General features: G+C 41.1%; 1 protein-coding gene across 1 annotated transcript in view; it reads left to right on the top strand.

Annotated features, from left to right (window-relative positions):
• GRIA3 (glutamate ionotropic receptor AMPA type subunit 3) overlaps positions 1-27,479 on the top strand; it is a 156,739-nt gene that overhangs the window by 73,417 nt on the left and 55,843 nt on the right. Inside the window, exons 4-9 of the mRNA XM_075720585.1 lie at positions 116-303; positions 16,914-16,967; positions 18,469-18,630; positions 22,245-22,412; positions 25,785-25,889; positions 27,247-27,354. Coding sequence (XP_075576700.1) covers positions 116-303; positions 16,914-16,967; positions 18,469-18,630; positions 22,245-22,412; positions 25,785-25,889; positions 27,247-27,354 — 785 coding nt within the window. The remainder of the gene's footprint in view (positions 1-115; positions 304-16,913; positions 16,968-18,468; positions 18,631-22,244; positions 22,413-25,784; positions 25,890-27,246; positions 27,355-27,479) is intronic.

Here is a 27,479-nt window from a genome sequence, read left to right as displayed (position 1 = left end):
CTAGTCTGTGTCCCTTTAGATGATGCAAGTTTTTGTGAACCCTTTGTCAAACATTAAAAATAGTTTTTATTTTTGTTCTGTTTTTAAATGCTTGCATTGCCTCTTCCCCCTACAGGATTTTCCATTCTTCAGGCGATCATGGAAGCAGCAGTACAGAACAACTGGCAAGTGACAGCCAGATCTGTAGGAAGCATAAAGGATGTTCAAGAGTTCAGAAGAATTATAGAGGAGATGGACAGGCGGCAAGAAAAAAGATACTTAATTGACTGTGAAGTAGACAGAATCAACACCATTTTGGAACAGGTATATGCTTTTCAGAAATCGTGATGTCTCTGTGACAGATATCATTAATGTTTCCAGAACTGTCTGTTTCTAGAAATTAATTAAATATCCACTGAGATGTGAGTCCCAACAACTGGCTGGTTACTTAGTAAAATTAGAAAGCCTCAGTGATGCTCATAGTTGGTGGCAGCACTTACACGTAACCTACCAGGAAATGTCTCTCTGATTGACTTGGTAATGTTAGGTTAATGGTTGGACTGGATGATATTCTTTAGAATATGATCTTAAAAGATCTTTTCCAACCTAAATGATTCTATGATATTCTTTCCCAAATGTTAATAATGAATTATTTTTAAGTAGGTTAAGAACCTAAAACCTCAGCCGCCAGAATAACATTACTGGCATCAGGGCTACTTGTAGGGATTGCAAGACAGGTGCAGTTTGTTAAGTGGAACATGAAACAAGAAATAGAAAGCCAGTGAAGTAGTTGTGAATCATCTTAAAGAATTTGCAAATGGAAATATTGCTAACGAAAAATTCAGCTGGTAGTCCAAATGGCTCATTAGCACTCTTTGGTACCTACGGCCCTTCCCTCTGCACAGCCAGTGCTGTTGACAGGCTTAAATTGTGGGTGATAGAGTCTAAACACCTTTATTGGGGAAGATGCACTTTTGGGTGACTGTTTTGTTATTGTGTGGCCTTCCCAGTGTTTGCTTTGCCCCAGGGTGCTACCCAGAATGCCTGTGCCACTGGCTGTGCTGTGCAGTGTGCTTGAAGAGGTGTATTAACAGATACACATTGCAGGGAGCAGAAGCAAGACAGTTCTCTGCTGCCTGGGCTCACAGCAAAGCTGGTGTTAGTATGGAACCAAATCCATGCTGCTTGTTTATTCATAGGCATGTGGTAATTCACTTACATTAAGACTGAAAAACCCTCTGATTGTCACTTCATAAATTTAACTGGGGGTTTATAGTATGGAATAGATCAACAGTAACATTTAAATTTCATGAAGCGTTAGCATATCTCTTAGAGATGTTGTATTGTAAACTGTTAGCAAACTGACCTCACTGCCATAAACCCTGGGAAATGCAAAAGCTATGTTCACTGAGTTCCTTCTCAAAATATTCAGTTCCTATCAAGCTTTGAGGTGTATCACTGAGGGCCAGTCTGCGGGGACTGAGTCGCTGTAGCCACAGCCAGGTCCCATAGCTGCTGGTTACAAAGGGCAACAGGAAGGAAAGAGGTGCTCAAGAGAACACAGCACAAGCTGGTGCTGGTCCGTAACTCTGACAGCTAGTATGGTTGTGATACTAATACAGAGCATTGCATTTTACACTGTATTTTTAGTCAATATGGTGAGTGCTCTCTTTAGGGAAATTCATACAGCAAAGTGTAGGAAGCTTCCCCCCCCCGCCTTTTCATTTGCTCATGTTCTTGCAAAAGATGCAAAACATCATACCCACAGCCCACTCTTCCGAAAATGATGCAGCAGAGCACTCCTGAGCCAAGCTTAAATAGCTCCTTGGGCCCAAGGAGCTGGTTCTCAGCTGGGGAACAGGCCTTTTGTTTGATCTTTCTAACTCCATTTACATTTTGTCTACCTGGACTTCAGCAAAGCCTTTGACACAGTCTCCCACAATATTCTCCTTGGGAAGCTGGCAGCTCATGGCTTGGACGGGCATAGTCTTCGCTGGGTAAAAAACTGGTGGAGAGGCCGAGCCCAGAGAGTAGTGGTGAATGGAGTTAAGTCCAGTTGGCGACCAGTCATGAGCGGTGTTCCCCAGGGCTATGTTTTGGGGCCAGTCTTGTTTAATATCTTTATCAACGATCTGGATGAGGGGATTGAGTGCACCCTCAGTACGTTGGCAGATGACACCAAGCTGGGTGGGAATGTCGATGCTCAAGGGTAAGATGGCCCTGCAGAGGGATCTGGACAGGCTGGATCAATGGGCCAAGGCCAGCTGAATGAGGTTCAACAAGGCCAAGTGCCAGGTCCTGCACTTGGGTCACAACAACCCCATGCAACGCTACAGGCTTGGGGAAGAGTGGCTGGAAAGCTGCCCGGTGGAAAAGGACCTGGGGGTGTTGGTCGACAGCTGGCTGAACATGAGCCAGCAGTGTGCCCAGGTGGCCAAGAAGGCCAGTAGCATCCTGGCTTCTATCAGGAACAGTGTGGCCAGCAGGAGCAGGGAGGTGATTGTCCCCCTGTACTCGGCACTGGCAAGGCTGCGCCTGGAATACTGTGTCCAGTTTTGGGCCCCTCAGTACCAGAAAGACATTGAGGTGTTGGAGCGTGTCCAGAGAAGGGCAGTGAAGCTGTTAAAGGGTGTAGAGCACAAGTCTTGTGAGGAGCGGCTGAGGGAACTGGGATTGTTTAGTGTGGAGAAGAGGAGGCTGAGGGGAGACCTTATCGCTCTCTACAACTGCCTGAAAGGAGGTAGTAGTGAGGTGGGTGTTGGTCTCTTCTCCCAAGTAGTTAGCGATAGGACGAGAGGAAATGGGCTCAAGCTGCGCCAGGGGAGGTTTAGATTGGATATTAGGAAAAATTTCTTCACTGAAAGAGTGGTCAAGCATTGGAACAGGCTGCCCAGGGAAGTGGTTGAGTCACCATCCCTGGAGATATTTAAAAGACACGTAGGTGTGGTGCTTAGGGACGTGGTTTAGTGGTGGATTTGGCAGTGCTAGGCTAATGGTTGGACTTCATGATCTTAAAGTTCTTTTCCAACCTAAACTATTCTATTCTATGATTCTGTTCTATGATAGCTGAACAATTATTGGTTTTAGCCTTTTCCTTCCATCTCCTCTGCTTACCTTGTTATCTTCTCATAAAGTAAGTAAAAAAAATTTCACAAATATGTGTGTGACTTAAATCCATCCAGCCAGTTTGCTCAAGGGAGTGGTGAGTTGTCTTCTTTTTAGCCAACTGTGTTTCCTGGTAGCGTACCATTAAGGGGAAAGATAACTCTGAATTTGCATATTTGAAATCTAGTGTTTTATTGCAGTTTAGAAAGTCAGATTGGTGCTTTGTGTGGAGTCTAGAAAGTCTGCTCAGCTAAGAGGCAATGACACCTGAGCATATTAATAGCATGCTGACTGCACAACTGCACATGGCTTGAAGAGCTTTTTCCCAGTGAGAGCGAAAGGAAGCCAAGACGCTTTACCTGTTATGGCAGAGTACTGATGGACAAACTCTGTCCCACAGAGGGTTGGCATAGGCTGCCTCAGCCCAGCTGCCTTTCCATCCCCCTCTGTTTTTTGGCCGCCTCAGGGGCACATCTTCAAAGGTCAACCCTCCCATCACCTTCTGGGAGTGATGCCTCCCTCCAGAGAGGGGTTTAGTGTGGTCACTATGGGGATGTGTGGCTCCTGCCATTTCATTTTCTCAGGGACAACAGCAGCATTTGCCAGTGACCCTGGATTTCAGAAGATTAAATAGGACTTATTCAAGAACAAAAGTCATAGCAGAAATAAAGAGACTGTAAACCACTAAACAGTCTACACACGTGCTGAGTTTGCTATCAGACTCTTGGGCTTTTGGCCAGGCCATTCGGTAAGCTTGTCAGTTCTCTGCTCTAGAAACCACATATCATGGCTTTCTGTTAGTGCTTGGATTAAATAAGAGTGACCTCTTCTCCTGTATCAGGCCAGTCAGTGTGTGCAGTTCTCTTCCTGTGATGCTTTTTTCAACCGGTTCAAACCAGGGTATAGCTCTCTTCCAAAACTGTAGGCTTATCTAAAGACAATTACGCATCTGAGGATTTTCTTCAGAGACTTCAGGTCCTGCTGGAGTATTCTGTACCTTCCTTCCTCCAGCGACATACAGACATGTGAGTCAGTGACCTTGAGTATTCCATATGCCTTTAGCATCTGGCACATCTGTATGTCCCTGTGTTTCCAAGATCTGAAACCTGCCATTTCCAACCAAAACACTTCTATGATTCTATGATTCTATTCTGTATGAAGTATTTCTCTTCTGAGGGCTGGCTGGTACCCAGGAAAGGATCTCCCCCAGCTGTCTCCCCCAGTATGTAAATGTAAGGTAGGGGGAAGAGGACACCTCTGCTCCTACTCTGCCTGGGTAACCTGTTTTGTGCCAGGTTTCACTCTGCAGTGAATCTGGTTTCATTCCCCTTCCAGAGAATCTTGTGATGGGCCCCATATTGCATCCTAGAGGTGGGTACCCTGCCCAAATCACCCCTGGCCCTGTCTCTTCAGCTGCAGAGTAAGGGGAAGCAGAGAGATTAATAGTCATTCTGTAAGTTACCATCTGTTTGTTCGCTTGCCCTGTAGTTCTATTACCATTGAGCATGTGGATCCATATCCCTCCTTGCACAACAAAACTATATCCAATTTAATCATCTAGTGGCCTCTCAAGCATACAGATAGCAACACTTATGTCATGCAAAATTCATAAGCTCCCCACACTTCTTGTCCCTTGATGCTAAAATATTCCAGTATTCCTTCACAGATAGATATAAAATTTTGTTCTCATAAACAGAAGAACATTTTCTTCTGAGAACTAACAGTAAGCTTTAGCCTGTTCAGCCATGTATTTAGAGACAGTTTTTGAGTTAAGAAATATGTTTTTCTTATTCCCAAGATAACAAGCTGTATTTCAGACTAGAGTGGCTTTATGTCCATTTAGAAGAAAATCTCCTGAGGGAGAATAAGGAGGAAGAAACTTCATTCAGGATCAAAGTGGTGAAACTTTACAAAAGACCTGTTTATTCCAGAGACTGCATGCTTTTATCAAAAGGACACTATCTCCAAACATAGTCATAAAGGTTAGGCTCCAAGGCAGTGTCTGTATTGAATAGAGGCATCTCACAAGGCAGAAGCAATATTACAGTAGAGAATGCAGTCCCCAAAATTTTACAATGACAGTCAAACTGTGAAAGAAGACTTGAAGTAAAGCGTGTGTAGGATTAAGAAGGGTAATCTGATTGACTGAACTCTGTCCGGTGCAAGCACTGACTGTGACTTGACCTTTGAGTCTGAAATTTTGAGATTAGGAAGATGGTCTGCAGGTTTTCAGTACAGCCACAGCTGCATCCCTCTGCAGAGCTGTTCAGATCTCAGAGGAGTGTGCTCACTGCACAACAGCTTTCACATTTGGGGTCTTATAAGAATAAATACAAAACTGCAGTATTCGCTTGACCAATAGTCGTTAAAAACAACAACAATAAGGAAAAAGGTAAGTGAAAAAAATCAACACCACTTTCATGTAAGCTTCCTGGTTTATGTGTTGCATTTTAAACAGTCTGGTGTGGGTTTGCCTGTGTTCTCTGTAGCAATTAAAAATATAATAACTGCCTATAAACACAGTGGGATGCTTGAAGGGGGAGCAGAGCTTCAGCTTCTGCTTTGCTTATGAACGTCAGTGATGCCGTGTCCTCTGAAGGTACGGCGCTGCATGGAGCACAGCCTCCAGAGCAGCGTGCCCCTGCCGCGTTCTCCAGGGCTCCGTGCCACAGCTGTGTCACAGCCCGATTTTATCCTCTCTGTGGAGCTGTGCAGAGCAGAGGAGGGGATCAGCTGAGGCTCCGGGAGAGTATGTGGTGTGTACGGTGTTGTGTAACGTCACTCAGAAACAGGTACAGTTCATTTCTATGTTTCCAATGAACTAGAAACTTAAAATTTAGGAGATTTCTTCATTAGGTGCCCATGAGTATTGTTGAAACCAGGATCTAAAGCAGAGTGAAAGGTCACTTCTTTCCTTACACATCCAGAGAGTTTCAGCAGCTCAGAGGTCCATACAGGCGTCTGGGGAGGAAAGGGGAATTACTTAGGTCAGTCACCCTTAGGACCGTAGCTAGCGGAAGGTAAGTAAAAAATGGGCTATATGTCAAAAGCGACAGCTGTATCTGCCTTAAACAGCCTGCTCCTATCAGCTGTAAAACTAATAAAGGGCCAGAGATGGATTGCTAAAGCAGAGAGAAGTAACATCTTGGGTTAATCTGCCCCACGTATAGCACATTTCACACATACCTGAGGAGAGGACTTCTAGCTTGTAAATAGTAATGTCTCTCCAAAGCCGTCATCCAGACTTCATAAAGCAAAGCAGGTTCCAAATGACAGGAATTTAACAGAGTATTAGTCATCCTGCAGAATGACTGAGGTAATGGCACACAAAGCTTAAAAGTGTTCAAAAGACATTAAAGCACAGTTTTAAATGTATCTCATCAGTGATAATAATAATTAATACAGAATGTCTCACCGTAAATGTGCAAGCTGCTGTATGTAGAAGACCGCTGCCAAGCAACTCTGGTTTCTTATGCCAGAGGCATATGAACCTGAAGTCACCATTAGAGTTTTTATTTTTCTGCGATAGTAGCAATTACTCATTTTATGTTTTATGATAATTCGTGGGATATAAATGCACACACCAATGCACACACATGCATCTGCTTTTGATATTTCGCATATTTTAACCACAACATTTGTAGTATGCTTTCATGCAGTTACAGGCATATTAATATGGCAACCTCTGCATTGCCATTAAATGTACAGAGACCCAAAATCTTTTCTCAGTTACGCTGCTGCAAGTATAGAGTCAGCCATTATTCTGAACACTATGCTGGAGACAATATTTAAATTGATACCGTTGCGCTCATAGAGAGATTGTATTTGCTTTGAACTTCAGTTAATAGGTAGCTGGAAAAGCACAATTTGCCGCATAGTTCACCTTTCTTTGCAGCTTTTCAACGCGCAGAATTTGTGCATGTGTGTTTGCCCTTAGAAAGCCCTCTGAGGGTCCCACTCATCATTCAGCCGATGTCCACATCGTATGAGCTGCGTCTGCAGCTGGCACTAATTGTTACCCTTGTTGACAGTCTCAGTAGAAAAGTTGAGCCTGAGGGCCATTTGCGATAGCCTCTCACTCCTGCATTTGATGTACTTTGGAAGCAGATGTACACACTGATGCTTCTTATGCCTTACCTGGACTGTGGGGAGAGGATTTGGTCTTTCGTTAGCTGAACTGGTATTTTTCAAAAACAAGATTCACAAGAAGTTTTTTGAAGATACAGAGTATTTGAGGGAAAGGGAGAGCTGGCTAGAATTTGCTCAACATGTGATGTCCTGAGATTTTGTCCCACTGTATTTGTCCATCTCCCCATCCCTAATAGCTCTGGGAATCTTTGTCACCTCCTCTAAGCCCCTGGCTGATTTTAAAATCCCTCGCTCACACATCTCTTCCAGGTTTTAAAAATCAGTGTTGTATAGAAGTTGCTTTGTTACAGTCCTAGCATTTAATGTGGTTCTTTCTTCTCCATATAAAGGATAAACCCTTTCATCTTAGCAGACATTACCTTAATTTCTGCATCTGTCTCTCAAATAGTTTAATGCTTGAAACTCTGCTTCTAACCAAAGGCTTTCCTTAATTAGTTTCCAAGGCAACCATCTTGGCGACAATTCAGATGAACCAACTGCAGGGAGAGGAAGGAAACACACTATCAAAATGAATAGTAATAGCACAATACCACTGTGCAAACAGGCGTTGTACATCACCAGAGACAGCGTGATAGTTCTGGTGTCTCATAAGTTCATTTACAAGGGAAGAAGTCCTAACTCAGTAAAAGAAAAGCCGTGCAAGAGCGTATGTCTTCTTTTCACAGCTGAATAAGCCAGGATTAATGGCTTCGGTGCGATATGAATCACGTAGCTGGGGGAGGAAGAGAGCCACTGGTGCTTTTCAGGGCCCCTCATGCACCAAGATGTTCCCAAGTGCATTTCGTAGAGCAGTTACGCTACAGTTCAAATAGCAGGATTTTCGGAGTGGGGACCACCCCACTGGGCTTTTTTAGCCCAGATGGTGGTGGTGCAGTATATAAGAATGCGAGCAACTGGTAGCTACAGCTTGCGGGGGAAGTCCCTGAATGGGAGGTCCCTGGATGTGATCCAGAGCTATGGTGCCTTTGCTCTGGGCTACAGATGGGTTTGGATCAGGCCGTAATATGGCGAAGGTCCCATCCCAGTGCAGACCACTCGCTGCTTGTAATTCCACATCGTACGTGATTCCTGTCTCTTGTCCCACCGTCGTACCAGTGCAATTCCCCTGGCCTCTGTGGAGGAGATTAAAGCTACCAGGGACAGCCTGGGCTAAATTTATAAAGAATCAGGCCCTGTAAGTCATCAGCTAAACCTCAAATACAAGCTCATCCCACAGTATTCAACCAGTAAGGTGGAAAACAGCATAACAATCTTAAAGGAAGTTAATGTTCCCAGGCTTAGAAAAACCTCATGTTACTAAATTAAATTTATTTGTGTCACACCATGGGCGTGCATGTGTAGGTATAATGGCATATGCACTGCTGGAAGCTCGTTCTTCCAAAACATGTAATGAATAAAATTATCAACAATATGCATAGACCCTTAAAAATACCCTGAGTATTGTCTGTCCTGGGAGAATGCATGTAAGGAATCAGAAAAGAAAAATATTGCTGTAACTTTATTACCTCATATGAGTAAAACGGCCTCCCCTGCTGCATAGGCTAAGTCTAGTAAAAATAAATTAACTCTTCGTAATCTCTTTCAGTTCATGGTTTATGCACCAGGTTATACAGGGAATATTGCAGAATGCTGTTTATAGTGAAGCAGAATAAACCTTTCAAACTCCTTCAAAGCATTGAAAAGAGCAAATTGAATGTAATTCTAGTCACAGTAAAATTCAATTTATAAGAAAAAAAAATAAGAAAAGGTAACCTTGTTTTTCCTAGAGGAGGTTGCACTGATTTTTTTTTTTCTTAATTTCATAGGGCATTTAAAAAGGAAAAGAAATGCTCAAAATGAAAAAAGAAAAGAATGGCTACTATTCAGTATTTTTCAGTCTGCTTGAAGGCGGTGCTCTGCAGTACAGAACCCCTTCCAAAAGATTCTCATGTGAGCATTGGGACTGAATTACTGCGACACTTCTGGGTTATATCCAAATAATAGTTTGAAGTGATCCTGACATGCAGTAGTGGTTTATATAAGCAGAATTCTGTTTCCAAGGACTCGTGTTCAATTCCAGGGAATAGTACTGGGATTTTACTCTGACTTGCTGGTGGGAGGTGTGGAGAAAATGGGAAAATGTGTGCCTCAGTTTACCTAATTTCTTCCTCTCTTCCTCCAGCGGATATACATCCTTTTATATTTTGAGCAGCCAAGACTGGAGGAGTTTCATTTACCCTGTGGGATATGAGAAGAAAAACTGAGCATTGTTTATGTTTGTCTCTGATGGCAAGAGTGTACTCTTAAGAATGTTCAACATACAGTTTCACAGTATTGAAAGCCTAAAGGGACAGTTAGATATCATCTCCTGTGTCACAGGGATTAGGCACATGATGCAAACGTCACTAAAGAACTGCTTGTTAATGATGTTGGATATGCCTTCAAACTGCATGACAGTGCTGAAGCATCTGTGATTCCTGCAGAAGGTTTGGAAAAAAAGAATAAATATAAGATTACTATTATTAACAGTCTTTGTGAAAGTGACTTTAGGTGTTGTGAAACTTAGCGAAAGATGCTAGTGGAAGTCAGTTTTGATAGTGCTGATTTTGATATACCTGATGTGGACTTGTAGGTCTACGATGAGAGCATCCACAACTGCTGAGAAGCAAGGAAGTAGCATAAGTAAAGAGAGTGTATGTGAGGTTGGAATGAGGATGTTATTGTGGTGGGACCACGTTACATGGGATAGGAGCTCGTTGCATTGTAGACTGAAGGAAATTTAACCATGAATGTTGCTAGGGAAAGGCAGTTAACTCTAAGCAGTACAGCCAGGTGCACGTTTCTGAGCTAAGACGACTAAGAAATACTGGTGTCTTTTGAAAAGGTGGTTGTGTGTCAGTGAAAAGCACGTGATGGTGACTGAGAAGCTTACCCATCTGAGCAGTTAATGTAAATTCCTGTTCTTTTGGGCTCTCCAGAGTATCAGGGCAGAGGTGATCTTCTCATGAACTGAGGCTTAAGAAGCAGGAGATATATTTCCACAGGGCCTTGACTGATGAACAAGAGTGGCCCTTGATGGGGTAAAATGCAAGATAGATGAATATTTCAGAATTTATCAGAAGCGGTAGGAAGACAGAATACAGCGAGGATCTTTGTGTACCTTTCCTATCAGAGAATATGAATTTCAGTTTTCTTGGATTCTTTGTAAGATCCATGTAGAGAAACAGAAGTTGCAGAGTCCCAAATACAGTACCAAATCAGTTGTCTTCAAAAACGTTATTCAAGTTTTGATGACAACAGTGCATTGAAAAGCTTCAGACCCAAGTCATTTTTGAACATCATACCAAAAATTTGTGTCAGCTCAGAGAATATAACCCAAATCCCTTGATGTCACGGTTGCTGACCTTCTGGTAGTGTCTTACCTGAGAAGGGTTAAAGCCAAGAGAAAGGGAAGAGGACAGAACACTGAACCAGCAGATCTAGAAGATGAAACCAATGAGGGAAGTACCATAGCATGTTTTGTCAGTGTCGAATTACAGCAACTCTGGCACTCAACACAGAAAGCTTATTGTGATTTGAAATTTCCTGTATGCATTTGGGTTTTGGTTATTTTCTGTGAGATCTGAAGCCTCTGTGTGAACTTGCAGGTGAGTTTTGAGCTTAAGATTTCACAGAGGCTTGAGAAGGTTCTGGGACCTCTGTGATATTACCTTGGATGTAATCACTCCGTTACGAATATTTTTCCAGGGAGGATATTTCTCAAAGAATGTACTAGAACTGCGTAGACAATTAAAATGTGATCTCCTTCCTAAAATGACCTATGTGTGGAAATCACTGCTGCAGAGTAACATATTTAATTGTCATTTACTTTCCATAAATGCAACTGCAAAAATTCCTCCAGAACACAACTGGATTTTTACTTTATTAATCTCATTCAAGAAGCTGAAGAATTCACTAATTAAAAATTTCGACAATACATCTCTAAAAGGAAGCTCTCTGGGAACAAGTATCTTCTCTTGAGAGTATCTTGGCAAAATAAGCGGCAAAGGTTTTGGCAATTTTGAGTGTCCCTTTCATATGCTACAAAGAATTTTTGTTATGATTGTAACAACCCCCCATATCTGATCTTGTTTTTAGTGAAATACCTTCAAGTGATGAAGGGTAGATTAAGTTTTGATTGATTTTGTTGTGAAGGTCTTTGTATTGAAGGACATGACTTGTGAAGAGAGATGCAGTCCTGAGAGATGTAACACTGTTCTCATCTGTCTAAACAAAGAAGAGATTTTGATATAAAGAAAAATTTATTTAATGAATTTTATTCAGCTTAAAGAGTAAATAATTGTGATTATGAATGTCACTTACCAGGGATCATAAAACTCTTCATCTCGGTGTCCTCCAGGGTCTGATGTTTTGCAGTAGAATATTTCCTTTAACAATAACTGTGCCAACAGATTAGTTAATCTGACAATATTGCTAAGTCACACCAAGGAAAATGAATTTAGGAAAATTGTTTCAGGGCACAGAAAATTCACAGAAAACTTTTTCATCACACTGAAAGAAATTAGGAGAAAGTATCATGCCCTCAGAACCTATGTTGCAGTTTGTAATTTTTTTCCTAAGTAATTGCTAATGTAACCTTTTATGCACAAATTAAACGCATATTCCACTACACAATCTTCAATCAGCAAATGTCAGATTAGTTATGGGAAAAGAAAGTTTAGCCATATGGAGGGAGAACGAAGTACAATACAGCCTTCAGATGTTGCATTTAATTACCCTCCAAGGACTAACATGCACAACCATCATCTATCTGGAGATGGCCTAAAAGTAAAATTTCACTCTTGATGTGACTATCCTCAAGGAGAGAGGCAAGGGAGAGAAGGGCACAACAAGGGGGCCAGGGAGGAAAAAACTTTGATAAAATGCTTCAGAGGCATCTCAGATCCCTGCTTCCACCATGCGTATTTTTGTCCCCTTCTTCTAGGAGATTCCTGTTCTCTAAGGGATTTATCTCCCATGAGAGATACATTGCAGAAGAGCCAAAAGCTGTTTGAAGAATGTTTTGTAAGCCCAAACAAATGATCTTGATACTGTGCTGTAGAGGAAGGTAGGATTTTGGTTATGAGGTGTAGTCACAAATGTATAATGTAGCAGTTGCATGGAAGTAAAATTCTAAGGTCCATATACTGCACAAATACACAAAATCCAGCAATTGGGACTGTGTATGAATTTGTGACATTCCCTAAAGGACACGAAGCCTCTGAAATGGTGGATGAATTAATCTCAACTATATATGCAGTTACTTTTATCTGCAACAAACAGTACGGGTGTGGAATCTTCATCTTAATATTTAATGCATTCTTCATTTAATATTTAACTCAAATTTAATATAGTACTCATTCTTCATATAAATGAAATCATTGTTTACTGCATATTTTACAGCATCAAATTCCCTGGTGGCCAGATTCCCATCCCGTTAATACTAAGTGAAGAAATAAATCACCTTCCCTGGGTTTGCAGTACAATTACAATCATGAGGTTTTGACCCTTTGTATGAGGGAAGCTGCATCTAAATAAAGCAGAAATGGCTTTATTTCCGTGGAGTTAAAGGCAGGACGAGTATCACTTGTTTGGCTGTGACAGACCATGGCTGTGAAGTATCTTTGGCCATCGCAGGATTGCAGTTCCTTTGGAACCTCATATATTGGTGCTGGCATTGTTGGTGTGATAGAAAGAGGCAAAATCATAACACCGAAAAAGCTATTTTTTATAAATGTACTGAGGGAAGATCAAGCCTTGTCTAGTGGTTATAATCCTCAAAGAGAACTCCCTCTTTCTGCAGGAGCATGTGTGTGTAAATTTGAAAACGGGAGTGGGCTCTGCAAACTTACAGTAAAAGGATCTAACTGAGGTTACAAGGGATCTTATTTTTACTGTGGCATCTGGTTAGACGAGGAAAATCCTGTTCACATTTCAGGAGAGCTTTTATTTTTTGTTCCCCTATTTATCCTGCTCCTATCTGGAAAATTTACATGACAAGGGGTGACCTGAGCAAAGTAAACATAGCGAGGAATGATTATGCATGGCTGTCAAATGCTGTTGCACCTTTGCTCACACGATAACACTGTAGAAGGTAACTGCGTTGCTGTTAACAGTGCACTGACCCCGGAGAACTGAAGTGCAGTGGCTGCAAGCCCCATGGGCAGCTCCCCCACTGTAGCAAGGGTCTGCAGGAGTGGGAGGGAGGCCAGGGAGAGGACTCTGCTGTCCAGCTGAAGGGCTTCTTCAGTTTCACCTTTGCTTGCATGGTAGAAACAGAGCTGAGATGCAGTACATTGCAGATGCCACTCAAGATAAGCTAAACATCCTTGCTAACATACTGACAAGAACTTTTTGGGCCTTGACTTCAGCTTTTATTGAACTAATTGGATTGTCACCCTGATACTCTGTTCCTCTCCTTTCTTAAGTGTGTCCTGAAGACCAAATTAGCCAGTGTCACTGGTCCAATAGGGTTGCTGCGTCACAGGGCACAACTTTTCAATCATTCAGTCCAGTATCAGGTAGGAGCTGCTCAGATCTGAGATAAGATTTAAGTAACTTCGTCCTCAGAACAGAAACACTATCAATAGGGATAGAACCTAGAAAACACCTGATGTGATACGCAGGAGAAAAGACAGTGTGTGCTCCACAACAGTTTAGTCTTGCCAGACAGTTGTTGCTGTGCTTGATATCCGTGCTGTTCCCATGAAGTGAAGTCAGCACAGATAGCTGATCCTGATGGTGCTGTGGAAACCAAGTTGTCTTTATGCTTGCATTCAAAAAATAACTTCCCCAGGCAAATGAAAAGCTAAAATTGGCAATAATTTCTCAAATCTGGCATATAGGTCTGTACTTCCAGTAAGCCTGGTGCTGGCCAGCAGGTTTGAGTTTTAGTTTAAAACCAGATACATTTTAATTATGTTCCCTCTAGGTTTTTCTCTGAATTAATTGGAAATATCCAAAGAGTTAATTAAAAATACAAACTTTATTTGATTCTATATCAAACATGACATTATGATCTTTTTATCTACAAGGCAAGAATTGTATGGGATCAGAAGTCTGAATTATTCATGATAGTTTCCAGCCATTTTTTTTCACTCCTCCTTTGTTCAGTATAAAATCTTACAAGCTTTTCTTCCAGTCAAGGTGAAAGCAATATTAAGTCTCGGAAGTGAAACTTACCAAAGACGTGTAGCTCTGAAATCCTTGTCCTGTAATCCTGGCTTTCTATTCACCACCACTATTCAATATCCAACTTTCTATATAAGCTTCATAATATATAAGCAGTTGGTAAGATTTATTTGTTATACTCCTGTTTTCCTTCTTCATAAAAAAGTTTTATCCCTCCCTTCGCTCCCCTGGGAGTAACACTGATGATGTCTGTGATTGTTTCTGCTGGGCTCGCTAATCCGGCAGCTCCATTAAAGATGCTGGACAGTTGGTAGAGGGCAGAAAGTGAGGGAGGAGGAGAGTTGTGGTTAAGATTTAGGACAGCATGTGTAGTGAATTTTAAAAACATTGTTAAGATCCAGTTAAATAATTACAAACTAACATGGTTGATTGTACAAGTAGAAATACTGGCAGGTCACTTCTGAAAGATGGTTTATGAATTAAAGCTTGACTGTAGTACGTTGGACCTCTCTAAGGGACTAAACAGACGTATTTCTGGTCATTTTGGAGACGTGACAACAGATGAGATAGAAGTTGAGTCTGATCTATGCTAATGAGTCCTACATTTCCTGTTTGCAGTATTGCTCCTGATGCCTGTAGCAGCTCCATGTATGTTTTTCTTACAGCCTCTGACTTCATCTGCTGTGGTATTTTTCTCTTAAATAAACACATTTCTGGATAGAAATGTAAAAGCTTTCTTATTTGTTATTAAGGTTAAAATGATAAAGAGTATTGCTGTTAAATAATTTCTTTGTCTCTAACCTTTTAAAAGTAAATTGCTGCCTTTAAGGTGGAATTAAAACATACCGAGAATTCAGTATGCAAATCGCACGCGCACCAGATGATGTGAAGGAAGCCTGCACATTTCCATAGAAAACAAATATGAGTGTAGGAAAGCAGATACTTTCTACCAACAGAGTGTACATACAGTTCTCAAGAGGACCTGAACAGCAATTTATTTTCAGACTGCTGGAAGTATGCAAATTCCTACAGAATTAAATGTGAGTTTAAAAGAAATGGCATCTGTTAAGGACAAGACAACCCAAAGAGGCGATTGGGAACTTAATAATTTAATCAAGAACTTCAACGGGCTCAGCAGTATATCTAAAGTCGATGACTCAAATGTCATCTGTTTTTAGCAAAGATGTAAGTGGTCATGTTGAAAAGATGTCTTTTAGAGTATGGCATTTGGAGCGTTTATCTGTGACCGTGGAGAAGTATGTATAGTATGTATAGATTTTCAGATGATTCTCCGTCAAAAAGCATCATCACTTGAGCTGCTCATAGGTTATAGTCAGTGACACACCTGAGGTGTAGCACCAGCATTATGTTTGCTATTTTTAACTTTTATTAGTTTAAGCCAGCAAGTCTGGGTAAGTTTGGTTCTGTCCTGACACACACATAATCACCACAATTATTAATTAAATTCTTACTGCTGGACATTGTTCCACCTGACGGCTGTGGAACTGGATGGATGTTACTGAGATTATAATCTGAAGGCAAGGGAATCGAAATGCAGTGGCATAATCTTGCACAAGGGGTATTGCTGGTGAGCCAGCAGCTAGCTGCGTAGACATGGGAACTGTGTTTTTTCCTCCTTTCTGCAAAAGCACAGTATTACTGGAGTGGGGACAAGTACACAGGATGGCAGAATTCAGGCTTGCCAGACAGTGCTGCCTCCACTCCTCCCCGTTACCCTTACACAATCCAGCTGCTCAGTTCATTCCGCTGCTTTTTTGTCTTTTTTTAGCAATTCCATTTAAAGACTCCATTGTACAGAGAGATGCCCAAGTGGGGTCAGGGAGGACAGGAGATGTTGGTTTAGTGGAATGTGCAGCACCACATTTAGTATAATTTTTGGCTAAACGTGTAAGGTCAGATGTGTCCATTTAGATGCACTGGAAGTGACAAGTTTTCAGGCCTTTTGAAAGCTGTCAAAAGGCAATGAAGGTCACTGCTTATGACTTTAGGAATTTAACTTTAAGCATTCATATATGACAAGGCTTGGCCAGGGTTCTCATGGCAGGAAACCCCCTGTACCCCTGGAGCCTACCGAGCCCCGCTGTGCTGGTGAAGTTTAATAAACACAGTGAGTGGCTGGGCTGTGTCACCCACCTCTCATACACTCCACAAAGAAGGAAAAAAGTAAATGGATATAGCGTTGCCTCATTTCAGAGCAGAAATACTTGAACTGATAACTAAAATTAACCTGGTCAGCAAGGGAGACGCTGTGATGAAGGGTGAGATTGCCAGGTGAGGTCATCTCCGCGAGTGGAGTCTTCTCAGCCTTGTGAGTTACCCGTCTTTGTACTCTGTGTGTTTTAAAAACACAAACGAATGCATCGCATCTGTAAAGCCCCAAGTCTGTAATACTCGTGCTGCCCATGGATTGGGCATAAAGGATTACCAAAATGTTAATTCCCTGGTGTTTTCCACTAGTGAAGAGTCATCCTCTTACAACCGAATAATATGTAATTTTTTTCTTCACACAGGTTGTAATCCTCGGCAAACATTCTAGAGGCTATCACTACATGTTAGCTAACCTGGTAAGAACTTTTCTTCATTACAAGTATAGCTAAGGTTTAGAGGGTAATATATTCTGTTCAGGTCGTGGCAACTTTAATCAGCAAAAGAGGAAATGGATGGATGAGTTCTTGGATTTTGAGAAATTACTTCAGTAAATACTAGAACTGGTATGTTATAGCCATTTGAACTCAATTATGGTCTTTTGTCTAAGAAGCTCATATCCTCTACTAATTTTAAAATAATAATTTAAGTGTATGTTTTCCACTAATTTTTATCCTCATAAATAAGACACTTGATAACCGTAATCTTCTATGTAATATATTTGCAATTTAAGCACTCCAGGAAGAATAATTTTTGCATATTTGTGTATAAAATAAGTGGTAAAAAGCTGCAAGTTCGAACAATTCCATCAAGTAAACCAGCCAGGCTGTTTAGCTGTCCTTTTGTATTTCAGAGAGCAGGGTGGTGCCTGTATATGTGTTGACATACCAGGACAAGACAGTACATTTTTATCTGTATCAGAGCTGCTTCTGGATTCTAGAATTGACTTTCAGGGATGTTTATGATGTCTTTGAAGCACCATCTGCTAGAGTTCCTTAGAAAAAGTGTTATATTGTAATTGATCCTGCAGCAAGACTAATTTTTGGGTTCTGTTTCTACTGTGAGTGGAAAAATATTTTTCCAAAACTCACACTTTCAAGTTAGCAATTCCACTTAGAAGATTTTCTGTATCCATGTTTTGGTGTGAGTAAAGCAGAAAAGACAAATTCTAAAATACCCTTATTTAGTATAAGTACTGTATGACTTTAAGATGTGTCATTTTGCATTATAAGAACCAGTCATGATCTCACTGATTAGCGTGTGCATAGAAATACAGGGGTTCTTATTCTGGGTTACCTTTTAGCATGTGTAACCGTTGACATTGAGAGAAACATGACTGCAATCAAGTCATACTAATCAAAAAGACACCAATTTACTGCCTCAGGTATAAATAACAACAGTGGGAGAGAATCGTACCGTTCTGTCTGCAAGTGAAATGTTAAGCGATGCGCTGACAGAGAACTGCCTAGCAAGGAGGTGTGCGCCTTGCCTCCACAGAACAATATGGGCGTTAAGTGGTTTTCTGCTTCCAGCGCTGAACCTTCATGCGTGCTTCACTGTACAAATGGGATTGAGGTCTTTGATCTGTTTTCACCATGATGAGGAGAAAAGAGGAAGCAGTTCTTCAAGTTTCCCCACGGTTTTCTGTCTGACCAGTGAATATTACGTACCATGTTGCCACAACACAGCAAGGCAGTTTTCTATCACAAAGGTCTGAACAAGAAGACATTTTAAATTTTATTCTATGCTGCTATCACAATCCCAGTTGTGATAGTAATTGTCTCCTTGGTAGAATATTTTCAGCTAACAAGGGGGAAATTAATCAGTTGCTTTTGTGCTATGCTTATAGCAGGTAAAACTGAGCCAAGAAAAAAGACTTTGGATGGCAGTGATCCTTGTTTTCTACATGTGTCCTCCCAGGGTTTCACAGACATTGTTCTGGAGAGAGTAATGCATGGAGGTGCCAACGTTACTGGATTCCAGATTGTTAATAATGAAAACCCAATGGTTCAACAGTTTCTACAACGCTGGGTGAGGCTCGATGAGAGAGAATTCCCTGAAGCCAAAAACTCACCATTAAAGGTATTTATTTTACCTTGAGAATGATGGAGACTGCATGAAATGCTTTTAACAATTATTTGGGTTTTTTTAACCTCAGGTGTGTGCATGTGTATGATACAGATCCCTGATTAAAATATGTTGCAACATTCACTGCCCTTCCAGAAGAGCGAAAGAGGCAGAGGGTTTTAATTGGACACAAGTGCTCACCACAGTGGGAGTTCCTCAGAGACAAAGGCTTGGTCTTGCAAATCCTGTCATTGTGCAGTGGATGTAAAAACTTTTGACTTGAACTTCTTGAGTTAGTCTTGGGGTAGGGGTGGGGGCTAGTTAAGTTAGTTTTTAGATGCAAAACTGTGGGTCACTAGTCAATTTTAATGCTAATAGAGAATTTCATGTGCAAGATGAAGTAGCTCTAGATTCACTGAGGAGCCACTTCTACCTTGTAGTCACTGCTGACAGTTGCTCTCATAATCTTAACCCCGTATTTTGCACCACTGTCCTTTTCTTAAACACTCTGAATATTGTATCTGCAACCAATAAAATTTCCAATGGGTGAACTAAAGGCTACTGTTAGTAGGAGACTCGCAACCTGTTAATATCTCCCCCAGATTTTTTTCTGCCTTGGCATCTCTCTAGCAGAGAGGGATGCTATTCACTGTCCAGTCAAGGAGTGCATCAAGGATACTCTGTCCAGTGATTGAAGTTATCAAATCTTCTAGGACCACTGCTTATTATTAATATTCCTATTATGTTCCTTCTTTCTCTTCGTCTTTTGGTGAGGCCTGTTCTTTTTCATCAATACGCATAGGTGAATGAAAGCTGGGAGTGGTGGTGGATGAGAGGACCTTAAATTCTGTCACTCCCAGGAGTCCAGTCCTCCACATCATGTATGCTGACTGTCTCAGGGAAGCCAAACCTATCTAAGAACCGCAGCCACGATGAGACAGTTCATGTCTTTCCGGCTTGATTTGGGAGGGAGACATGCAAATTGATGAACAGATTTGGAATTCAAAATTACTCCGATAAGCAGGAGTAATGTCTTGATATTAGTAAGACAAAATTCAGGGAAGCATAAAATACTAGCTAGAAAGGAAGAATCTAGTCCAGTCCAGTGCATGGGAGGGTACCAGGGTAGGTGGTAGCACGGTGTTGGACTACAGACAGAACAGGAACCGATGATGCAGTTCTGCTGCCAGAAAGCCAATGCCATTTGCAGGCATACTTTTCCATCCCTGGGATCATGTGAGTTCTATGGGGAAGGAAAATTAACTTAATCCCACGCTGTCCCACAGTCTTGCTGGCATTTCAGAGGAAGCAAAGAAAGGCAGAGGCCCACAAAACTCGGATTAGTGTATTGTTCTCTGTTGATTAGGACATAGGCCTGCTTTCTAAAGCTTCCTAGCAGTGATGCAAAAGTGAAGATAAGTATCATACTAATCTTAAAAGCTCTGAAATATATGAAGTTAACTTGGGAAGATTTTATTCCACTTGAAAGCAATTTACCTTGAGGGAAAAATTATTCTCCATTCTTAAAAAATAATCTTAAGTATATGGTACCATCACAAAGATTACGTTACTTTTCCACAAATGTACCACTCATTATAGAAATGTGTGCAGTATTTGTCAATCAGACAAAAAGCATACTTAAAAATTGATGTACAATATTTTTGATTAGGAAATAAAATTGCCTAGAGATTAAAGCCCTGATGTTTAATTTATTCTGTATTTTATCAGCCTTACCCTTCTCTCTCTCTTTTTTCTCTTTGCATGCTCATGCATTTATAAGTAGAATTCAAATAAAGTAGAAAATTAGATAGCTCTCTTGGCATGACTTAGAAGGAACTGCATTAAGGTTACTGACAATTGACGCAGTCTGCTGAAAAAATTATCAGCGTGTAAGTTTTACATAGTGCTAGATTGGACAGCTATTACAAGATTTTTTTAATACAAGAACAAATACCTTAAAATTACTATCTGATTCCATATTGTTGTGTGGAATGTGACGTATAACCTTTGTTAACTTGCTAAAAGAGGAGAGTGTGATCATTGCAAAGCATCACAGGAGGAGGTAAAGGTGGGCGGGATCAAAAGAATGCCTGTACCTAGATACAGTCAGAGCAGGAACCACCCTACACACACCCAGTAAGAGTTTATAAACTGCAGTCATTTAAAACTCAGTAAGAATGGCTGCTGTATAACCTTCTTCACAATCCTACCTTTGCACTCTTTTTTATCAGATACGATTCTCTTGATCTGCACATGCAGATGCACCTTGTTCTGTGCAGATTTCCTAAGGCTTTATATCAAACTGAAGAGCTTGCAATAAGATAATACACATTTTTAATAAATACTAATTGTGCTATCCTGCCCTACAGGATAGAATTAACTTCTGAATTTAATAAGTCTTATCCACAAAGAGAGTAGCTGAACGTGCAGTTGAAACTTGGATTTCCGCCTTTCTAATTCACGCATGGGCAGCATGTCTTCTGGCCCTAACTCCACCATAGGGTTCATCAGGAGCCAGGAACTCTGCGGTATCACACAGCCAGCCAAAAGAAGGGCAGGCACACCAGTACATGCAGATACCCCTTACATTCCTTTTTTCTTCTCTTCATTCCCTTACAAATGCTGTGGAAATACAGAGGGTCAGTTACAAGGGGTTTGAAATCTGGTCTTACAGGCTGAGCACATTCAATTGCTCCCAGTATGTACATGTTGAAATGGTCTCCTGTGCGCAGACCCTTAAGTTACAGGTGTGCCGTAACGACAGTGCAAACCAGTGATGTCATATGCAAAGCCTGGGCCACTCTGGGAGGGAAGAACTTCCAGACAAACACATAAATGTGGAAAAAAATGTGAAAAAACCACTTCCATGACATTTCGTAGGTGACACCAAATTACAGAATTGGGGGGTGTCGCCAGATACATACAACAGGTAATGGATGATGTTGACAGCAGCGTGAACAAGTAGTTAAGGAGTCTGGGGGTTTTGTTCAAGAGTTGTTGCTACACAAAGCTTACCACCCTCCTCAGATATACCGTGGAGTAAGAGAAGGCAGATGGGCAGTTACCAAGGAGATGTAATGCCTAAAGTGTATTTTGTGATTACTTGCTTGTATAGCTGTCTTCTAAGAAAAGTAATCTGATCTATTCCTTGCCACAGATGCTACCTAATCAGGATTGTGGTCCAAACAGAAATGATTTATGTTAACTTTAATTCAAAACTGTCTGTCTTGGCAGTCTTGTTAAAAAGAAAAAGAATACTCAAGCAAAAACCAGATATGAGCTCTTATTTGCTATTGGTAGCATTATAGGCCAGCATGGAATTGCAGACTTTTGTAGTGATCTCATTTAGATGAGCAAACTTCCAATTAAATTTAAACTTTATGCAACTATAAACTGGTTTTGTTATTTTGCTGCTATATGCTACGCAAAATGAAAATATTTTTAATTTGTTAATTGCAATAGGTGGATTGCTAAACTACATAAAGCACCTGCGGCAAGACAGAGCAAGCAAAAGGGCTTGCAAGCATGATTCTAAGAGTATTTTAACAAAGAGAAGGGCTAGACCTGATGAACCTGGGACAACTCTAAGATTGCAGTTTGTCACCGTATTTTATTTGCATCAATTTTAGTATACGTCTGCACTGACCCATGATGCAGTCCTAGTCATAGCAGAGGCTTTCCGTTACCTCCGAAGACAGCGTGTGGATGTCTCCAGGAGAGGTAGTGCTGGAGACTGCCTGGCTAACCCTGCAGTACCGTGGAGCCAAGGAATTGATATAGAAAGAGCGCTGAAAATGGTAAGGGCAAACATGCCAGCTAATGAATGTGTATATTCCACAACAGCAGCAGTTCCGCTGGGACTGAACTTGCATCCTACTCCATGTACACAGAGTTCCTGTACTCACACAAACAGCTGCAGCTCCTCAGGAAAAGAAAGAAAAAAAAAAAAGAAACTCTAATGACAAACTCCAAAGGGTGGCTGAAAGACATTCAGTAGAGGGCAAGGCATAACAAATTAGCTCTCAAAACTTTGGCCAAAATCACATCCCTGTGGCACCGGTGCAGCAGCTGCCTGGTTGTCCGCACCAGAGCACCTCCAGTCTGACTCCCCCGTGACATCCAAGCTTCATGTGAGAGTGAGGATGAGCCATTTTGCAAACGAACATGTATTGGGGGTTTCTAAAGCCAGGCTCAGGCTGCAAATCTGACTAACAGAAGTAGACTGGGTCCTCAGCATGTGTATTGTAAATCTTGCAGGGATACGTGTATTTATGAACTTAAACACATGTATGCAATTTTGATAATTTGCCAGTAAAAAGACAACTCAGATTGGTTTAAAGCAGTGGAAAAAATGTTGTCAGTCATAGCAATACTGCTGGATTTCAGCACCAGCCTGAACCTTGACACAGTTTAGCCTCAGTTCTGATTCCTGGCATAACTTTGCACTCAGCCTGATTACCTTGTGCATGGCCTATTTTTTATCCCTAACTCTAGTTACTGCATGGGATCCTCCCTCACTTATGTCTCTAATTTTGTTGATTTTTAACTCTCTTTAGACTGCTGTGTGTGTTAAAGCAAGTGACAACAGGAAAAATTGGATAACATTTTTGTAGATATAAGAGACAAGAATTTGGTCTGCTTTTGATCTGGCTCAAATAACTCCAAAACAAACGTGTTAGAATTGATTATATTAATGCAGGCATAGAACCGGAGTGAGTGAGATCAGAATTAAGCCCTGCTAGGTATAAACAAATCCTAGGTCAGCCTTCATACACTTAGCTTAATTACTGCTTTTTCTCAATTACCAAATTGGAAGGATTATATCAGAAGGTTATAATGAGTTATAGAAAATTATAATCAGATTATGTCACTCTTAAGAGTGAGAGAGATGGTTTAGTCTCACATTGCCAGAGCTGGTTTTATGCCATTATGTCACTTCCTAACAAATGCCCTACGTTCACGTTCACTAATGTAGTATTACACGCTTTTGAAAAGAAGTTAATTAAATTCAGCCATCACAGTCATTAAAGAATTTGTACTGTCCATTTGAACTCAGTTACAAACAAAACATGCAACTCCTCCGAATGAGATACGAGGCATTCATGTCAACAAAGAAAACCAAGACTGCTACAGGAAACTCCCTTATTCAGGAGAATTTATTTAAAAAACATAATTCATAAGATATACAACGCCAAACTCATGATTGGCAAAAAATGCAGAAGTTTGACTTTCAGCTGGTTGCCTTGTTTTGTTTTAGCTATTCAAAGTCATCTAAGTGAGGTTTATATACGCCTCCAGCAAGTGCTACCCAAGATCATCCCACACTGCCTTCCAGACCCCATCCTGTCCATCACACTCTCTCCCTCTATTCAGACAATGATCTTGAATCTTTGCTTCAGGAAAAAAAACTTGATTTAACAATGTTTCCTCTCCACTCTGTAACAACAACTCAGATTAGAATATTTTTTCCAAGACGTCCCTGAAATATCCTGTGCCAGCAGAAGGTTCCGTGCCACACTGTAGTCATCCTGCTGGCAAAAGGGAAATAGGCATTACCTGAGGCTGCTTCCCTGCAGCCTTGAAAACTGCGTGTCTGTATTTCTAAAGCTGATTCTAAGACATCAGATCGGTGGCAGACAGTTCACCTGAACAGATCGGGGCAATTATAAATAGTCACTCCATTTGTGATTGCCTCCGCACGCTGCTACCAGAAGCGTTCTGAGTCCTGGTGAGTCTTCCTGCCTCGGTGCAGCCAGATTTTGAAAAGTGCTGAGTTTTCCCACCAAAGATAGAAACAAATTAAATTTGAAGTCAAAAGGTGTCAAGTGTACAATGCTCCTGTCTCCATACGCATCAGGATGAAGTTGGCCTAACAAGCTCTGCTGAGACATACAGTCACTGCTGTGCTAAGGTAGCCAGACAGCTTCCAGCAAGTGCCAGAAGCAGGCACAGCAACTCACATCTGGCTGCAAGTTATATGTCAACTACACTACAAATACATTTGCTCAGTCTGCAGTTGATAAGACCTCTTAGGGGCAAATTTGCCTTTCAAAGTCCCATGCACCTCTCCAGCTTTCTGGAGACAGGAGTAACTTACATGTTCTTCCAGACCTTGAAATGATATAAACTATTTTAAGAAAGGTTCAAATCCACTTACTGATAAAAAAAAAAAATCACACTCCTTATATGTCAGTCTGAATTTGGCTCACTGGGTAATTTGGGATGCAAGGAATTTTGGCTGTTTTACGTAGCCTTGTCCACCATAACAAGTTTGATTGCACCATCTCTAAACCAAAAATAGCAGATCAGTCCCCAGCCCTGAACAGTTTCCCTTTGACTAGTGTTCCATCACCTATTCCTGTAATTTCTACTGCATTTTGCTAAACATTAAAGCTAATTTACCCCTACTGAAGTTTCAGGCTGTTACCCCTTCTGCCTGAGATGACAGCTTGTCAGTGTTGATAAGTGGTAAATGGAAATATCTCACCCTTTCATACAGGGAAATAAGAAAGATTTTTTTCTTTGAAACAAAGTACTTTATATTTCCCCTTCAGATGATTCATGTGAGTAGGTAATGATAATGACTTACCGTCTATACACCCATCCATCCCGATTGAGACCAAAACTCCATAAGCAATAGAGACAATTGTCTGTGCTCATTCAGAGAAGACATTCATTCCTTTCTCCTACACTGGGACTGATCTTAAAATAAAGCACTTCCTGGAATGAGCAATGATATGGGATTCTGGTCCATATCGCAAATCACTCTGTACCATATTGTGAGGGCTTTAATGGCACTGAATTGTTGCATGTGTCTCACTGATGCTCCATGCTGTATCAGTGAACCCAGCGTGACTAAGCACGGCAGAATCGGTCTTTCTTACATTTAACATACGTGCAGGGCTAATTTCACTTATACTTAAATGCAGCTCACTCTGCGGTAGTGAGTCACCAGCTGAGTACTAACTAACAAAGAATCTGTACAGCTGAAACTGAGAGAATTGGGATTGGTTTTGCTACAAAGAACATAACAGGCTGTGTTGGAAGTGCTGCAAGTCTCTTATGTAGATAAAAATTGTACTAGAGCTAGTGGGTTCCTGCAAAATGTAACATAGGGAAAAATAAAGTGAATCTTTTATTAAAATGTTTCTTCTGTTTATTTCCTTAAGGTGCAAGTTCAAGGAATGACAGGGAACATCCAGTTCGACACCTACGGGCGGAGAACAAATTACACGATTGATGTGTATGAAATGAAAGCCACTGGATCACGGAAGGTGAGTTTCAAGATAGGCATCCAGATTTCACATCTTCACAAGTATTTATTCCAACAAACTAATGAAACCCAAAAATACCACGCAGGTGTTGTAATAACAGGGCCCCGAGGAAAAACCATCTTCTTGCTGTCTTCCCTGTCCCAGGGACCTTGTTCTATTCTGTTCCTGGACCAAACCACTCGCCCTGCTTACTGTCTTCATTGGTTTCCATGTTGACTTTCAGACCCCACTTTTTTCCTTAAAACCCTTCTGGAGCTTTTCCACTGCCAAGCATAATACCTGCTGGCATAGTCCTGAGCTCAGCTGTATCTCCTAAATTCCTCCCCATCTTTCCCTTCCTCTCCATAACAGGCCTCGGAGCTATAGTGAAGCTGGAGCCGGTGTATTTTAGAAACCTTCTGAAATTAACAGAAAATCCATTTGGTTTTAACTAGGATTTGCTACTCATTATCTTGCCTCCTAAATAAAGTATAGATCCTAAGTGGGATAGTTGCCTAGATCCCTGTTATAAAAGAAATTTAGGGCAGATTTCAATAATAATTAGGTAGACAGGGTCTCAGGAGTATCAAGAGAAGAATCTGTGTGGCCAAGGCTTGTAAATCCCCCTGATTTCACCTGACTGTAGGCACCTAACGTGCTTAGGCACCGTTGAGACGACTCAAACTCTTCTGCACATATTTGATAACAAAATACCTCTGGACATGGCCCTGGCATTCAGCTAGGTTTACAGTGCAGACAAAAGTGTTACTTCTGTGTTGCGCAGAGATACAAAAACTAGTGTAATAGCATAGCAACGTAGCCACAGCACCATGAAGGTCAGCACAAGCCAGCTGAGAAATAGTCACCTCGTGCTCACAGAGAGTTTTGTATCCCGTACTGAAGGTAACGCTGCTGTGCTGCATTGCTAGCGATGTCTGTGCATCTACTCTAAAGCTAGCTCAGGCATGTCTGCAAGGACTGTATTCACTGTCTGAACTGCAGCAGAATATGGATAAAAATTTCAAAACCAAAAAATTTTACTCAGAGTGTTGTGCAGTTTATTTTCTTGTCTATAGCATATTCTTATGCTGTGGATACATGGCAATTTATTCCACGGGCACCATGATGATGTGAATTTAGATAGGGAGAATTTAATATTTATTTTCACTTAGATTTGGCTTGTATTTATTTGCATAAGGGCTTGAGAACATTATTTCTTTAAGGAAATTAAATTAAAGCTAATGTAGTCCTTTAATGGCAAAAATGTTGCATGAATAAGTGTTACATAAGCCGTGTGTTTTGACAGTTCCTGTTGCAAGTTCATGCACCAGAGTCCTTGTAAATGTATGTAATGAGGTAACAGTCTGCGTTTTTATAGGTTGGTTATTGGAACGAATATGAAAGATTTGTGCCAGCGTTAGATCAGCTGCCCTCTAATGACACCTCATCTGTGGAGAACAGAACTATAGTAGTCACTACCATCTTGGTAAGTTTTATGTTCTTAGTGTGTTTGTGTTTAGGAAACAAGACACATGGCTCCTGAGGTGTGTTAGACACCATGCCAGGAGGCAAATGTTGAATACTGTGTGACTTCAAGTGACTGAAAAGTTC

This window comes from Pelecanus crispus, chromosome 13 (assembly GCF_030463565.1).
Source record: "Pelecanus crispus isolate bPelCri1 chromosome 13, bPelCri1.pri, whole genome shotgun sequence".
Lineage (NCBI taxonomy): Eukaryota > Metazoa > Chordata > Aves > Pelecaniformes > Pelecanidae > Pelecanus > Pelecanus crispus.
Note: the sequence above shows the minus strand (reverse complement) of the source record. Positions and strands in the feature narration are given on the sequence as shown.